The sequence below is a fragment of the Mercurialis annua genome, linkage group LG1-X, assembly GCF_937616625.2.
Source record: "Mercurialis annua linkage group LG1-X, ddMerAnnu1.2, whole genome shotgun sequence".
NCBI classification, from domain to species: Eukaryota; Viridiplantae; Streptophyta; class Magnoliopsida; order Malpighiales; family Euphorbiaceae; genus Mercurialis; species Mercurialis annua.
In genome coordinates, this window is record NC_065570.1 from 63,063,493 (window position 1) to 63,082,176 (window position 18,684).

Here is an 18,684-nt window from a genome sequence, read left to right on the forward strand (position 1 = left end):
AAACACTAACTTTCATTTTTATTCTAAATGTATACACGGTGCTGACGTGACACTTATTCATTGGTGCAATTTGTTTAGTTGTAAGTCATTTTTAACCAATGAATGAGTGATATGTCAACATCATGTATGACTTTGGAAAAAATAATGAAAGTTGGTGTATTTTTATAAAAAGTTTTAAACGTGATTAAATTGAAAAAACGTGTAAAGTTGGTGAATTTTTATAACATTAACCTTTAAAAAAAGATCTACTCATTCTCTAATTGACATATAATAAAATAAATTTTAAAAAAAACGTTAGATAGCTTACTCACTCCTCCCTTTTAAAAAGGGACATATCTCAATTTTTTATAGTCCCATATAAAAAGGTAAAATCATGATTCTTATTCCATTTTACAATATATTATCTCATATATCTCCCTTTTCCCTTTCCATAATGAGAATATTATTTTGAGGTACCTGAGACATATTATAATTAACATATGGATACTTCTTGTTTGAAAAATTTATTTAATGGTCCTTCAGTTTTAGATCCGTTAATTATTAGGCCCCTCTGTTAGTTTTGATATTTACCTTCAAACGATTTGATACCCCACCTTTAATTTTATGAACGGTTTGGTCCCTCGTTTTTAATTTTACTAAACAATTTGGTACCTCACTTTTAAACGATTTGATATCTCAGTTTTAGTTCCGTTACACGATTTAGTCCATCAAATTAACAGAAGGGTCTTTTAATTAACATAATTAAAATTGAAGGACCATTAAGTAGACTTTTAAAAAAAAAGTATCAAACTGTTAATTATGACATATCTCAAGAATCTCAACGTAATTTTTTCTTCTATAATTAATGGCTGATACTTTACGCACAAACTATAACACTATAATTAGTAAGAAAATTTACACTCTATAACAAAATAAGGTAAAATATTTACATACTACCTTATTTTTCTCTTTACAAAAGTATTTTTTATATTTCCAAAAATAACATCTTATCTCTTTCATTAACAAAGATATCATTTCCTCCTTTTCTTCATCTTCTCGACCCAAACCCTAATTATATTTTCTCTCTTCTTCATCTCTTGAAATCCTAATTTTGTTTTACTTTTATTCTTCCATTAACAACCACCACTAATTATCTTCCAAACCATACTACCACGAGATCAAATCGCGTCACCACTGCCACCGCCGCCGCAGCTTCGCTTTCCAGACCGGTGGCAACAACCTCTGACCGGCGGCTTCTTCTCCAAAAAAAAAAACAGCAACAACTCTCCTAAAAATCACGGCATCAGCAGATCGGAGAACGACCACAAGCATATCTGGTCGCGCCGCCTTCGTCGCCGCTCTGTACGCCGCCACTGTAGCTGCTCTTTCACTTGAAACAAGAGCCACTGATCCTTGAATGTCCAGTTGATCATCCTTTTGACCGTTTATGCAATAACAAAAGAATATAAACAATAGAAAAAACAACGAACTAATTTGAGAAATTAATTGCAACGACTATAGATTGTTACCTTTAAAGAGAATGTGGAAAGAGCTGCAATGTTCCTTGAACTGGAACCACCATTTTTTCTTTTTTGGAATTAAAATTTCAAGAATTCAACTCTTATTATACATCAATCTGTGAAGAAGTATTACTTCGTTTTTGTAATGGAAGAATGAAGGTGAGTTAGATCGGAAAATGTGAAATGTTTTTACGGTCTTGTTTCCGGCGAGGTTTGGTGAATTGGAGTTGGATTTTGGTCGGGCGTTTATGATGATTTCAGATCTGATTTTTTTAATTGTATACAATCTGTATTATATACGGATTATATACAAATTAAAAAATTATATACTGATTATATACAAATTATATGCGTATTATATACCAAACAAATACAAAAACTGGAACATTTGAATTTTATACAAAAATCTTATTTTTATAAATATTTTTTGAAAAATTTATATTTTTGGAATTATTTTTTGTATTTATGTTAAAAAAAAATCATATAGTATCTTTGTAAATATTTTTATTTTTTCCGGTATTTGTGTAAAAACCTCTAATTAAAAAATAATAATAATAATTATTGTCTTTTTTAATTTATATGTAAAAGGGATACGTCCCTATTTAAATGGAACGGAAGGAATATTAAAAATAATTTAAGTAAAAGTTCCATATAAATAAAAGTGAAATATATCGACGAGTTATATATTAAATGGTATAAGAGCTGGGCGTCATTCTGCTAAAATTGTGAGTTCATTTCATCCGATAAGCATTTCTCTGCTCCAATTATATTAAAAATAATGGACCAATAATTTAGATAGTTATGTGGATCATTAATGACATGAAATTTAGAGTTTAGTTTCATTAATCAGAATAGATTATCTTAACCAACAAAATTGTTTCCAATTAATTATGCCAACAGACCTAGATATCAGGGTTATGTCTGTCATGGGAATTAATTTATCAACAAAATAATTACTACTCATGTTAGAGTCAAACTTTGTTGACTGCACCAAATTAATTATCTCTTATTTTTGTAATATTTTAGTACCTTTTTTTTATATTTTTGTAATTTTTTCTGGCATTTTATACAATTCCCTCCATTTTAACACGTTTTTAATCTTTTTGTTTGTTTTGAGTGTGTCATATGTAGCATCCTTAATAGACATGTATTAAATTTAAATTTTAACTTTTTAAATTGCTGATGTAATATGTGGAGCGAGTGCCGTATTTTTGTAATATTTTACCTTTTTTTTGTGTATATTTTTGTAGTTTTTTTTACTACATTTTATACAATTCCCTCCATGACCTGTGGCCTATTTTTTTTTAATAAAGTGGGAAATTATTGGTGAAGTTTCTTGCATACAATCATTTATCTTGCATGAGCTTTCCTTTTCTAAACAGTCTGTTTTAACTGGAAGGTTTATATTACATACTGTCGGTTTGTTGATTCTTTAACTTTTGGATTTGTTTTTAATTATATTTATATGTTTTTGTGTTTTGTTGAATATTAATATAAAAACTATGGGTAGTTGGAAGAAGTTCAAGAAAAAACAAAAGGAAAAAGAAAAAGTGTAGTTAGTGGTCAAATTTAACAACTTCTATCACAAATTAACATAATTTTTCTGTTAATTTGCTTTCTAGTTATACTTTTCTTCTAATTCATGTTCCTTCCAAAAAAAATATAATATTTTATTTCCGGCAATTATTTCTTTAATCGGCAAGCGGAAACATACTCTAGATCGAAATCATGGGAGTACAACCTCAATATTTCAACATTGAAATAGTCTAATTTTACCTATGAATTTATCCTAATTCTATGATTAACATCTTAAGTTTTAACAAAAAGAAAACAAAACAAAACAAGTTCTTACGATTAGAATATGGAAACAATGACTATAATTGAAGTGCACTTAATTCCATCAAAATGTACTTAAGGAATAAGGAATGATAAGTCAATTTCAAAAGTAAATGATTTCTTTTACCATATCTATAACTTAACAGACACTAAATTTACTTTCATTAATCATAAATAGTTATTTTTGGAAAAATTCTAGATAGACCGAATCCGTAAACTTAATCACTCACAATACAAAATCTTATTAAAATGATAGCAATATTTTTCTTATTTTTCACATAACTAGTTGGATAGTGAATTGATAATAGTACACATCATCTCCGTCTCGTTCTACTTTTCGAGTGTTCTTTTCTAATTAATAATTTTTATTTATATAACATTTTTGACGTTAATCTTTTTTTGCCCTCTTCAATAATGTATTTAAAAACATAGAATATGTGATGCATTTATTGTAATATGAGAATATAAAATAAAATTACTAATTTTTTTTAAATAATATACAATGAATTTTTTTTAATTAAAAATTTAAAATGGAACATAGAAAATATATTTCTTTTGAATTTAGAATATATTTCTTTTGAATATCCAAAACCCTAAAAATACCTTCAATTCTAAATTTTTATGTTGACCCAAAAGATAGCTTAGGGTATCAATAGCTTAGGGTATCAATGAATTATAATTTAAATGGTATTAACGTTGAGCAACATTTTGTTAAAGTCGTTAGTTCGGTGTTTTTAACTAAGCGGAAAATCCTTCTCTATACAAGTTCTTGGACCATTTTTCTATTTTGATTATCAAAAAATCAGCGAAAGATTACTTGGGATAATTTAGTTGATGCGCAGAGAAAATTAAAAAGAACAAGTTGTTAGTATATATACTACTACTATCTATCATGTCACTTTCACTATTTCAGTGTAATAATTGAAGAAGTTAAACCATCATTATATGTTGTACAATGAATTCATCATCATCATCAATAATAATAATAATAAAAACAATTATATAATAATTCCTCTTGAGATTATTACACTAAATGATTTTAAAAAAAAAATTACATTATGACCCATAAAATATTTTTCTCTCGCAAAAACCTTTTTTTTTTGTAAGTTTACATTCATAGGTCATGACCAAAATCAATTCAAAAATCAACTCTATGTCAACCTCATACATGTAAGTTTTGATTTTTTTTCATATTATTTTCTTAAGTCATAAATGTAAACAAAATGAAAATTTGAGATGCTTGTATAAACATTTCATTTCTTTCTCTACAAACTTGTCTTACAAATACAATAGCTAGAGTGTTAATGGGTCTAGATACACATTTGACATGTTTAGACCCGCTCATTCTAGCCCGAATTTGGACACTAATATTAAGATGTTAAGATCGTTTTATTCTCCGACTCTTTATAGGTCTAAATTTTTTATAGACGAATTTAACGTTTTACACTAAAAAGTAAACATTAATAAATTTGAGATCTAAATTTATATAATTAATCTCATCTATTTAGTAAGATTGAAATTATAATGCTAAAAGAATTCCAACTTAGATTTATCTTTAAAAATGGGGTAGTAACTTTTATTTTATTTTATGTTTTTAAATTTTCCTACTTTTTTGGCACATTATATATGCATACTTTGTTTATGCTTTCACTTTATTTTCATGAATTAAGTTAATGCAAAGTATTAGGTCTTGACTTTGCTGATTTATCTGTGATGTGTATAGACACATATGCTGAATCTTATAAGATTTGATTTTCTCCAATATATAATGTGGCTTGTTGGTTCAATCTATAATTTGTTTATATATTAAATTATTAATAATCTAAATTTATTTTGTTCCTTAGCAAACCCCACTTTTTCCATTCTTCAACTTTTTTCCTAGAAATTAGTAAATAAGTCGGCTGCTAATGTTTCTTTGATTTCTTGTTTTCTACATAAAGTAGATATTGCTCCTCTAAATTGACATTATAGGTGGAACAATTATACAAATGGGGTGTGAAGTTTTTAATATATGTCATTTCAAAATGTAAACTTTTATTTCCCTAAATTTAACAATTTAATTTTAAAAAATATATATCAAACAAGCCCATTAATAGTTTTCCGATCACCCGTGTGCTAAAAAGATAAAAATAAATTTCATATTTTCTTAATATGCATTGTCATATTAGCAAATAGATGATAGATAGATGTATGCAAATAGTACACTTGCTTATGTAGAATCAAACTGACAACTATATCAACAAATTTTAATTTATTTTTAGTCTTATTAGTAGTCTAGTGAAAATAGCTAAAAGAACTCAATTGATGCACTTTTAAAAAAAAAACTCTAATTTAGAATAAATAAAAGTTCAAGTACTCGAACAACAAATGCAAAAAAAAAAATAAGCACCATTTATATAATTTTCCTTAAAAGTGTAATCTACAAAAATTTCTCTTCCACTTCTAGTGATAACGAACAAAATAAACACATAATAGACACCGTGATTTATGCTTTCATTGCATACTTATGATCGAGAGTCAAGATCTTCTGCAAATTTTCAAAATCCAAACATATCCATAGGAAATTGTTGCTTTCCTGGTGTTTCCATCCGAACTGAATGGAATAACCTATGAGAGTGAATTTGGTTCAAATCGAATCGGATTGGACCAGGTCAATTTTTTTTATTTTCAAAACCAAATCGAAACCGTTAGTTTTGGTTGTTTAAGACAAAATTGAATCAAATCTTCTTTTGCACTAAGATTAAACTGAACCAAAATGGAAAAAATTACATTTTTCATAATTTTAGATCGCACCAATCAAATTTTTCGGTTTGGTTTAGTTAATCCGTTTCGATTCTATTTTGCACACCTCTAATTGGAAGAGAAATCCAACACAACTTGTGCATGCTTAACACAGATATGGCACTAAATTGGTATTTTAGTAACCCAACTTCCATTTTCTCACAGCAAGAGGTTACTATAGCAATTTCGGGCATTAATTGCTTATATGGCAACTAAAAGGTTGGGTGCCGTAATTCACTTGAATTCACTAAATAACATCCCGTAGGGAAAATGAAAGTTGAGTTACCAAAATGTTAAAAATAAAACGATGGTAACCGAAGTGTAAAAAGCCTAGAGTAACCGCAAGAAATTCCAACCAGTATGAGCAATCATAAAGAAAAAATGCAGCCACTGAAGTCATAAACCAGACAACATTACATTAATTAAGTCATTAAGGAAGATCATTCCATGCCAACAAATGCAATTAGTGTATAATATTTTATATAATATGATTCATCAAAAAGCCCCCACATGCTATTAACATATTGAGACACAGAGATTTTGCAGTTGATATGTGGTTTTAAAGTGATGGATTAGAGGGCAATTTAGATGCAGATCAGGCAAACAATGACCCACTTTGATATTTTGACAATGATGGTGGGCCTCTCTGTACCAATAAATTAGTATTTTCTACCATACCACAAATACATCAATGCTGAGGGATATAAATGCAAATTTCTAATCATCTGATTGTTTTTTGCATTAAAATTATATTTTAAACAATTCACTCTAAAAGCTAGTAACGTAAAAAGGAACATAATGATTCCAATCAATTCAATGTATTCAACTAAGCAATATTATGATGCTCTGATAAGGCTGACTATAAAGGGGTATTCCTTTGGTTGGAATCAAATTTATAAGGATGTAAATTTTCAAAATGAACCGAAGCAACCTAATCTGTTCATTTTGTACTAGAACTGAACTGAGATTTTTAAGTCCAAAACCTAACCGAAAAAACAATTTTTTAAATATTATCTGTAGCACGGACATAGATACGGGAAAACAGGACACTTGGACACGGTGAAACAATGTTGATTTAAAGTTTCTTATGTTAAAATTAAAATTTCATCTCTGAAACGCCAAATTTTCGACACGTTTCCAAAACATAAAACGTTGATTGAATAAAGTGTCTATGCTACTTATCATCAAACCGAACTGAACCAAATTTGTTGGTTTGATCCGGTTATTCATTTTGGTTCATCTTTTGCAAACCCCTAAATTGACACATGCTTGAGGAGAAACCTGAATCGGCTCAAGTATTTTAGCAACTAAACAATAGATATCGACTGCATTTAAAATGAAACTTGCATGATGAACATGTAATCTTCAGGTAGAACATAGATAATATACATGCATTATTTAAGGTACATATAGAGAGTTCATACACTATGCCATATATATATGTACATGTAAGAGAAACACATTACTAACCTCAATCGACTCCAGCAAAGGTTTTGATTACCATGCAGCTCACTTGCAAGTCAGTACTCTCGAAAATCCATTAGCCTCTATCCAGCAAAGCAACAAGCTAAGCACAAACACTTCATTCAATCAAAGTTTTTCGTTTTGGAAATGAGTCGGAAACTTAGCATTTCGGAAAGGAAATTTAGCGTTTCGGATAGGATAACATTTCGGATAGGAAACTTCATTTTTAACATAAGAAACCTTAAAATAACACCATTTCTCCGTGACTCTGTCCAAGTATCATGTTTAACCATATCCGTGTATGTGCTATATTGGCAACAAGTTACAAGTAGCGACTGCGATGTCACATCCGGTCATGGATATCTACAATTGCTTTTGTATAATCAAGATAACAATTATCCCATGTCTTAATTCCAGAAGAAGAGCTTGAGATAATATTTCTCTGGCTAGGAGATGAGCTTAAGTTGTAGCTTTTTTGGCAATGAAGTCTAAGATTGTTTCTAACAAAAACAAGTTCTTCTACTCTCTGCACTCCTAAATTGTTTGCAGCTTCTCGACATGAGGAATCGTTTGTTTGCCAAATCTCTCGACACATTGCAACACTTGAAACCTGACTAAGAACTTTAATGGCTAGTGTCTGTAAATTTGGGGTTTCAAAACCAAAATTCTCCCACCATGCAACTGGGTCCATTTTATCCCGGCAATCCACCGCATCTTCTTCCCCTAAAGAGCCTTCAAGACGCCAGTATGCGCTGAGCTGCTCTCTGAGCAAACGTCTAACTGTGCTTTCACTCTCGTATCTTTCTAGAGTTGCTTTCCAGCCCCGCATTACAGATTTATCTTTAGTTTGAAATTTTCCGATATATCGAGGATTCAATATGTACCCTGCAGCATGAAGAGGCGAAAACAACAGATCCCATTTGTTCTCAATCAGTCCTTCCAACTGATTCAATATGTCATCATCAATTGCCTTACTCTTTACGATTTCAAGTGCCTGAACCCGCCAATCATAAACAGCACCAATAATAGATTTATCAATATCAAGCACACCTAACAATCTTATAAATGGCTCATATAACTCTAGCAACAAATGAGATTTGCTCCAGAAATCATCCCCTAAAATGGCTGATTCAACACTTTCAACATCCTCGGCGATACTGAGCTTCCATTGCTTCCACTCTTCACTAACAACAACCTCTTGAAGAGTTTGCCTTAGCTCAAAAATTCTCTGAACAAACAAATAGGAAGGTGCAAACTTAGCAGAAATTAGATCACAGCTCTCCTTCAGAGACTGAAAAAATATACACGAAGTACCATGCTGATATGTCGTCATCCATTGTTCTATTGCCTTAGAACACAAGATAATTGGTTTTACCCATTCCATTTCAGCTATTTCTTCCATCAACATGAGTATAGAACGTGAAGTGCAAGGAGACCAGAATATATGAGGGAACTTTGACAATATATATGATTCGGTTGATTTCCATGCATCATCTAGATGTGAGATAATCTGAAGAACATTTGACGGTCCAACTTCCGATACTGCATCACTTAAAGCGCCACTCAATACATGGTCTCCATCATCACAATCATCTACATCTACTGCCTTCAAAAATATAAGCCCCCTTGGACTTGAGACAAATATATTAACATGGAAGTTGCCAACTGCACCATCTAACCGACCTACACAAAGAATCGTGCACCCGGTATGCGGCCAGGACTCTCGAACTAGAGCTATTGACTTCACAATCCTTCCCTTTTCCTTACCTAAAAAAGAATCAGAAAGCTTATCTATAGATGGGGGTTCATAACCAAACCCAAAAGCACCAATTGCTTTAACCATTTCATGAAAATAAGGCGAATTAACTATATCAACATTCAATCCGTCTGCGTAAAAAAATCTGGCTACTATATCATCTACATCTTCTTTGCTGATAGTTTTCCAAGAAAGACTGGTCTGCAAAGAAGATCGAATACGCTTACTAGGTTTCCCATTTGAAGTGTTCTTCTTCTTTTTCCTCACTAAGCGTTCCTCCTCTAGGATCTGAAATGCTTCTCGTAGAGATCTATCTATCGCAGGACAACTCTTGACTCCAACACCTGAAAACCCAAGAAGGTGCGCTCTAACACGTGAATAAGACCCATTATAACGCAGATTACAATGGTTACATTTCCACCTTTTTGTACCACTTCCCCTATCAAATCCACCAAAAACACTAACATGCTCCCATCCCCACTTATCAGATTCAGCTGGCATAACTCCAATCTCAAGTAACTGTGCACACATAAATGAAAGAAACAGCACACTCATTTGTTGATTCACATTATATAAAAATTGAATCTGTTGCTGAAAATAATGCCAGTTTCTCACAGTTACATTGCTGATAAACATAGTTCCAAATCCAATCATGACTATATACAAACCAACGATATTAACGAACTGGGGTGGGGCGACTGGTTCCGAAATGTCAGAGATCCACAAGTACTGAAGAATTATTTCAAAGAGGATAGCATTTTTTAAAAAATATGAGCCAAAAGGCATGTCGTTTGGTCTAACAAAACTAAAAATAGCCGAATGACCTAGCGTTTGATCATAAAAATTTGTGGTTCCGCCACTAGATATTACTTAAATTAAAAGATGGAATTCAATCACCTTTCAAGCAAAAACTTAAAATAACATTTCCATGAGCTGATTTTTACTCATTAATCACATTTAAGCTGTAATCATATAAGCAATAAATATAGCTAAACACAGATATATAATGCTAATCCAATTAAATTACACACTGTTCATCCTACTTCAGTTCAAACAACCTCAATTACAGACACAAGCAAACAAACAGTTTTACTAGTAAGAATAACTAACAGTAATACATTCAGACAAAACCTACAAATTTAATTCCCCAGTAAAAAGAACAAAAACTACTAAAGAACAAGAAATCAAATGCTCTGTTTAGTAAGTAAAATTATAAATGGCAAGACGGAATTAAATTAAACAGATTAGACATTTTCGATCAAGCTAATGAAATGAAATCAACAAATTGAAAAGATAAGAAAGAGTTAAGTTAAATTACCGAGCAGTAACTTTGTAAAAATTGCGGAGGCGATTCTTTTGTTTTGGGCGTTCTCGAAACTCCTTTTTGAGCGTTTCTTTCTTCACGGATGCTTCCGAAACTGAAAAAATAATGATACTTTACGTTTCTTTTTTACTTTTTATCGCCGTTTCGTAGTGTTTGTTTGCGAATTTATGGTTTCATTTTTGAAGAATTAAGGCTTAATTCCTTAAAAAAATCCCGACTTGTATTTTTTTTTCGTTTATACCCTGACCTTATAAAAACACCATTTGTACCCAATTTTGAGTTTTTATGTTTCATCTCTACCCAAAAAAGTATTAAATTGTACTCTTTTCATTTGAAAAAGAGTTTAAAACAATCCTTCATTTTTAACTTATATACTAATTAGATATTAAAGTTTCCCTCAAAAAAAAAAAGATATTAAAGTTATTAATAGTACAAAAATACCATCTTCTTAAAAAAATTAAAAATAATAATAATTTTTTTAATTTTTTTTAAAATAATTCCGAATTTTTTGTTTATTTTGTTTATTTTTTTTAATTTTTTTAAAATATTTCTAACAAAAAAATTAAAAATAATAATAATTTTTTTAATTTTTTTATTATTTTATATAATTAAAAAAATTAATTAATTATTTGGATATATTTGATCATTTTTTAAGTTTAAGGATTTATTTGTATTTTTAAAAATAGAAAAAAGTATATTTTAACTCTTTTCTAAATGAAAAGAGTACAATTTAATGCTTTTGGGTAGGGATGAAACATAAAAACCCAAAATTGGGTACAAATGGTGTTTTTACAAGGTCAGGGTATAAACGAAAAAAAAGTGCAAGGTGGGGGTTTTTTAAGAAATTAAACCAAGAATTAAATCATATTTGCGATTTAAAGTTACGGTTTTATTAAGAAAATATTTTCGGTTGATTGTTTATAAAAATACATTCTGATTATTTTGCTTGTTTTGCAAAAAAATATGCTTCTTTTTGCGAAAAAAGCATTTTTTTTAATTAGAAAGTATATTTAAAAAAAAATTCAGAGTGCATGTTTATAAAAATTTCAAAAAAAGCGTTCAAAGCACAATTTTCTCTTCAAATTTTATCATTCCTTTTCCGAAATGATTAATTATTAATAATTATTACTATATTTTTATAATAAAGATTTGAAAATAATTAATTACTTATAAAATGATAATAATAGTTGCTAACTAAATATTATTTTATAATTTTCATAATATAGATTACTGCATTTTGATAATAGTATAGTTTAAGATAACCGCAAAAATCCTAAAAACACTAAATATAAACAATATAAATCTCAAAACGACCTATATAGAATTTAAACTAATACTAAATTATAGTTGACATACGAATGAACATAAAATAAAATTCAAACTAGAAACAGCTTAGATTACTATTAAATCAAGATCTAAGCTAGAAACAATTCTGATAAGTATAAGATCAAAACTAAAGTTAAGTATAGATTAGATCATAATAGTATAAAATCCAAGCTAAGAGCAGTTTGAATTAGACTACAAGACTAAAAAGCACAGAAAATTTCTGAAAATACGAGTGTTTTTCACGGCATACATATCTGATTATTCTTCTAAAAATAACACATAAAAATACAACTCAACATCCTCAAAGAAATTGATGAAATAGATCTTAGAGGCCATACAATTTCTTATATATTCTTTAGGAATTACTTTTAAAATATCCCATTGTAGAATATATTTACAGTTTTTTCATTCATCTTTTCATAATTTTCCTCTTTACCTTTATTTAAAATATAATACCAAAAATACCTACTATATATTTGACTTTATTTCATTTTAGGTTATTTAATTCTCATAGCCGTCATATTATTCTCTCTTCCTATTAATTTTTTCGCTTCCTTTTCACTTCTCTCCCTATCAAATTTTTCCTTTCTCTTTTTTTTTTCCGATCGCCATTTTCTTCCATCTCGTTGTCGTATGTCATCCGGTGGATTTTTCGTCTTGTTTTTTTTTCACCATCGTGATTTTTGGTGGATTTTTCATCGTCGCGATTCTTTCAATAATTTTCTCGCCGTCTTGTTTTTTCCGATGGATTTCTCGACGTCATTTTTAGTTTTTTTGTTGTTGTAATTTTTAAAGTTATTTGTGACAATTTAGATTTTTTGTTGACAAATTATTGTAGATCTATTATTTTTTTATTTATAAAATTATTTTATTGTTCGTATAATTATTTTTTCATTTTTGTGTTCATAGATTTGTTCTTTTATTTCGATGCTACTGATTTTGTAAAAATGAATTAATTTATGGTGTATTTGCAGTGTTTTCATGATATATATACGTTATAGTGTATTTCTGGTGTATCTATGTTTTTATGATGTATTTGCAGTGTTTATGGTGTATTCACGGTGTTTTTATGGTATACATAAAAAACACTACAAAAAACTATAAATACACCGTAGATACACTATTAAAACACTATAATTACATTAAAAACACCATGTATACACTATAAACTACCATAATCACACTGAAAAAGACACGGTTAAAAAAACATCAAAAAAAATCAATAGAAAGAGCATAAATTAGTAAAAAGTAATAAAAGTATCTTAGAAATTAAAAAAAAAGTAGAAGATATTTTTAATAAAAAAATATAACCTGTAAATATGTTTGAAAACAATGTAAAGTTGAAAATAAAATACATAACAGTGTACTATAAGAAATTTCCTCTATCCTTTAAAGGTAAATTTAAGTATGCTATTTTTTCATTTATTATCTCTTTTATACCTATTCTAAACCAAGAAGTTATTAGATAGGCTTAATTTACCACGTCATCAGTGAACCGAACTATACACATTATAACACGTCATTAAAATGATAGCATTATTATAATATCATTATTAAAAATTATAATAAATAACAAACAAAATTATAATAATGTCATCATTTTAATAACGTGTTATAACGTGATTAACTTAGTTCACAGATGGCATGTAAAATTAAATCTATGTGATAATTTTTACTTAAAACCAAAGCAAACAGCTAACGTTTTTTGTGTTCTCTTTATATTTGTTTGTGGGCTTGAAGATTTGACTGGTTTATATGAAGTTAGTGTTACTCAGTCATTTATCACTTCTGTTTTCTTGTAAAATATCAATTAGATTTAAAGCAATATAAAAGTAATTGTAACACCCCGTATTTTTCTAACTAATTGTGTCAAGCCTGTCGTGTATTTTGGGATTGGTTTGAGTGGTTCGACCACTTAGAATCGTGGTTCGAAGGTTCTAAACCTGTTTATATATGTTTTGAAGTGTCTTTGGTGTAGACTCGGGGTTTGGAGCTGTCTCGATTTCATTTTCAAAAAAAAAATTATTTCGAATCCAGTAGCAATATTGCGGACGCGACATGGTTGAGTCGCGGGCGCAACACAGGCGTAGCAGGCGCGACGCATAACTGTGCAGATCGCATTTTTCTATTTAATATCCCTTATTTCTACCTAAATCACTTTCTTAACATTCTTAAAAACCCTAAAACGGCTCTTGCATTCGGATTATCTATTCCTATCATTCCTTCATCATATTTTGATCATTGGTAAGTTTTCTACCATAAATTTCATTATTTAAGGTATTGGATTATCGTTCTTAGGGTTCATTGATTCTTTAACCATTATTTTATTGATTTGTAGGCTGATTTGGATCATTCTAAATTCTGGTTTCCTCATATTCGATTGTTATTAGTTTTTTTCAATAAGGTATGTCGTTCTATCTCTTGTTTTAATTGATAGATTGTTATATTGTATGTATACCTTGGCTGTAGTGGAACTATTTTCTGTTTTTACTTGTTAAATCTGGAATGTTGCTTTCGATGTGGTTTTGGCTTGAGGTTGTTTCATATACTTTGGGTGGATTGGTATGAATGATGTAATTGATTGGTTAATCAACTTGTTGAAGTTTTTGAAGTTATAATTTTGTTTTATGCTTATTTCAAAATATGGAAATAAACATTATGCTACTAGCTTTGTCTTTAAAGCTTGATAACACATTGGGTGGCTTAATATAAATTGCTAGGGTTAAGTATAATGATAAGTTGAGGCATTAACACGATAATTCGCTGTTTTTTGATGATTTAATGTTGTTGGAAATTATTTTCAAAGTTGGTTCTAAGTGATTAAGACGTTACCTTTGGTGTTAATGGGTTATAGGATTAACCAATATTTTGGCTAATGTTTAATGCCTCCTTACGGTGATTTAAATCAAAATGTAAGGGGCTGGAAACATGTTTATTCAAACCGTTTTGAACACCTAAAAGATGCAAACTTATTTTGAGTTGTTTGGATAATAATTGTTGTTGTTATGGCATTTAAGTGGAAATATTTTACAATGGTTTTAAATGTATATCTCAGGTTTTAGTTTATTTTTTAAAAGGTGTTAATCTTTTTGATTCCATTTAAGGTGATTTATTTGATTAAGAGAAAATAACAAAACTACCAAGAATTAGACTCCAATTACATCAATTGCCATTTAAGTCACTTATTTAACATTCCTACCATAAAAAAAACAAAAACTTTACATTAATACCATCCCAATAGGATGAGGACACGCATGCCATGACATCATCAATAAAAAAAATCGTCCCACATGATTCACGCAACCTTCTCTCAATTATATAAGCTCAAACCAATTAGATTACAACAAGTGGCTGTCACATAATATAAATGGTCACATTTAACCTTCATGAAAGAAATGATGAACAGGTGCACATCACTTATATCCTTTTTTGGTGCTGTTATTTATAAATTTGTCCTAAACACAAACACTTTCACTTATATTCATTATTTATTTATACATATAAATTCTACTATTAATTTTAGTTTATATGTTATATATAAACTTTAAATATATTAATATTAATTTTAAAAATATAAATATATTAAATTAAAAAAAACACATAATGATACAATTTTAAAATACAATTTTATAAATTATTCATCGGATACATTGTAAATACATAACAAACACGGATCTGATGCATGTATAATATATCTATCGTGTATAATTATGTATTAAAGATGTATCTATTGAAGTGAAAAATAAACCTATCATGTATAAATTATGTCTCAACCATATATCTATTCAATACATTAAAAATTATATATATTATGTATTTATTTATCTATTAAGTATATTTAAAAAAAAATATGTCGTGTACAAATTTAGAAAAAAAATATCTATCATGTATGTATCAAATATGTAAAAACAACATACATGTAATACGTGTAATAATTTTTTTGATACGTCATTAAAGATGTATCAAATATGTATAAAAAATATATGTAATAAAAATAAAAAAAAAGATGTATATAAAAAAAAGTTTGAATGATCAAATATGTATCGAAGATTTATCAAATATGTATCTCAAATGTATCAATATGTTTTAAAAGGATATATGTAATAAAACTTAAAAAGAAGATGTACAAAAATAAGAAAAAAGATTTGAACGATCGAATATGTATTAAAAATATATCGGAGATGTATCAAATATGTATCTAAGATGTATCAAATATGTATCGTAAAAATATCAAATGTATCGGAGATGTATCAAATATGTATCGGAGATGTATCAGATATGTATCGGAGATGTATCAAATATGTACCGCATATGTATTAAATATGTATCGGAGATGTATCCATTTTTAATTAAAAGATCTGAATAATATTTAAAAAATAAAATAACATACTATAGATTTCTAAATATAAATTAAATAAATACCAAAAAATTAAACCCACCTTTATTGATAATTTGTGAAGACGACGGTATCAATTATGTATAATAAATATATCAAATATGTATCCATAATTATTACATTTCAGTTAGCTATAATTAATATAAAATGAATTAAAACTGGCTTTAATTAATAAAATTAATAGATTTTGATATAAATTAAGTCCTCATATTTATCACTATTGTCACTTTTTTTAAAATTAAACATATTTAATTAATTATTAATTTATTCTCTTTCAATTGAAATGATAAATCAAAAACAAACGTAATTGTGCGAAAACTTATTCAATTATCTTGCAATCAAATAATAATACTCATCCCATGTAAGGGCGGGCTACAGGCCCATGATCCAGATAAAAATCTTAAAATCATATGGAGCTCACATGTTTATTTCAAGGCATAAAGGGTAGAAATGACCACATGGCAGAGAATTAGAAGTTGCTGAATGGAAAAGAAAAAGTCTAGGTGAATCTGACTTTAGCAAATGAAACCGGGTTAAGTGGGACCCAATTTGCTATTTGCACAAATCTTGCTCCAATATTTACATGTGTTATTTATTGGACACGTATTGGATAAATGTCAGTTAGAGAAAGATGGTAGTAAATGAAAATTAAATGGGTTTTGTGCTATTAATTGATATAATAATGGTAACAAAGAAATAGCTCTAGCTAAGATGGCAATTGGTGAAAAAGAGTTGTGATTTATGACTTTTCTTGTTATTTTCTCTTTGATTAATGTATACATAGGGTGAGATTTGCCAAGTATTGGCAAATTACTTGGATTGTTGTTACTTGGGTTTTTGTTAAGGTTTAATTTGAATTCTCGTTTTCAAATAAACTTTGATTTTGAATGAATGAAGGATCATTTTACCCTCTGAACTTGGCACAAAGTATCAAAAACGTCCAAATTAGCAAAACGGGATCACTTTTACCCTGAACTTGTCAAATTTGTACAAAAATCCCCCTCCCCACTCTCACCTAAAAGAGTGAGTTACACTCTCTGGTTTTAGTGGTGGTTTTGTTTCCTTAAGTGGTTTTTAGTGGTAAAAGTTTTAAAATGATCCTCATTCTTTTACTATTGTATGAATTAGTCCATAATAATTAAAAAAAACAATTTAATTTTAAAACTTTACATATTAAAATTATATTAATTAAAAATATAAAGGACCTTTTTGTTTTTTTACCAAATTTTTTTTTTAAATCCGATGAGCAGCTGCCGGAATCCGGCAGCTGCTCATCTTCACAAACGAACCCAGATCTGGAAGATGAGAGACTCAGTTCGTCTCTCATCTGAGAGACGAACTGACTTCGTCTCTCAGATGAGAGACGAACCAGTTCGTCTCTCTGAGATGAATTCGTCTCAGAGAGACGAAGTTCGTCTCCCATCTGAGACGAACTGGGTTCGTCTCAGATGCTGAGACAAACTGAGTTCGTCTCTCAGCAGAGACGAACTCAGTTCGTCTCTGGGTCCATTTTTTGGCGGGATGGCGTTTTGGGCGGTTATTGATGGGTTCCACCGGTGGTTGATGGATTTTTTGTGGTGGTTGATGGAGGAAGAGTGGTGGTGGAGGTAGAAGAAGAAGAAGATGAGTTTTAGATTGATTAGGGTTAAGTATTTAATTAGATTAAGTTAATTAGGGTTAATTAGAGTTAATTATTTTAAATTTAGAATCTCACTCTCCAATTAAGGTGCCACATCAGCATAGGGGTGTATTTGAACCGGTTTTGCCAAGTTCAGGGTAAAAGTGATACGGTTTTGCTAATTTGGACGTTTTTGATACTTTGTGCCAAGTTCAGGGGGTAAAATGATCCTTCGTTCGATTTTGAATTAAAGGATTGTTACCTTGGGTTTTGCTTTGGCATACTTTGTGTCGGGTGAGATTTTTGTCGCCTGACATGTGGTGTTGAGTTATATTGTGGCTAAAGCCAACACATTACTTTGGGAACTTCAATTGTTTTGAAAAGGTTATATAAGTATTTAAGAACTTCGGATTTGATTTCAAAAGTGAGAACTCACCTAAGCTTAAGGTGCCTAAATTGTTTATGTGGAATGGTTGAATTACACTACTAAAAAACAGCCATTTAGCGACGGATTTTTCCGTCGCTAAATGGCAAAAATCCGTCGCTAATCACCTTTACCGACGGATTAGCGACGGACACAGTCCGTCGCTATTTTTTTTGTCGCTAAAATTTTAACGACGGGATAAAATAAATTAACGATAGATTTTTAACAAATTAGCGACGGATTTAAATCCGTCTCTAATT

General features: G+C 29.5%; 1 protein-coding gene and 1 long non-coding RNA gene across 3 annotated transcripts; both read right to left on the reverse strand.

Annotated features, from left to right (window-relative positions):
* Positions 1–817: 817 nt before the first annotated feature.
* Positions 818–1,850, reverse strand: LOC126664792 (uncharacterized). The gene is made up of 2 exons (XR_007637472.1): positions 1,509–1,850; positions 818–1,413 (listed from the first exon to the last, which is right to left on the reverse strand). It is a non-coding gene; the product is annotated as an uncharacterized LOC126664792 (long non-coding RNA).
* A 5,630-nt stretch (positions 1,851–7,480) lies between these two features.
* LOC126664745 (uncharacterized) lies at positions 7,481–10,818 on the reverse strand. Of its 2 annotated transcripts, XM_050357282.2 has the most exons (2): positions 10,655–10,818; positions 7,481–9,855 (listed from the first exon to the last, which is right to left on the reverse strand). In XM_050357282.2, exon 2 carries the CDS (start codon positions 9,835–9,837, stop codon positions 7,924–7,926), a length of 1,914 nt encoding a protein of 637 aa, XP_050213239.1. In that variant the 5' UTR covers positions 9,838–9,855; positions 10,655–10,818; the 3' UTR covers positions 7,481–7,923. The 2 variants fall into 2 exon arrangements, with proteins under 2 accessions (XP_050213239.1, XP_050213238.1); XM_050357281.2 differs by lacking the exon at positions 10,655–10,818 and having other exon boundaries at positions 7,481–10,601.
* Between the last annotated feature and the right edge of the window lie 7,866 nt (positions 10,819–18,684).

Coding starts and splice junctions, on each gene's coding strand:
- LOC126664745 (XM_050357281.2), bottom strand. CDS start 10,122: ATGCCTTTTGGCTCATATTTTTTAAAAAATGCTATCCTCTTTGAAATA.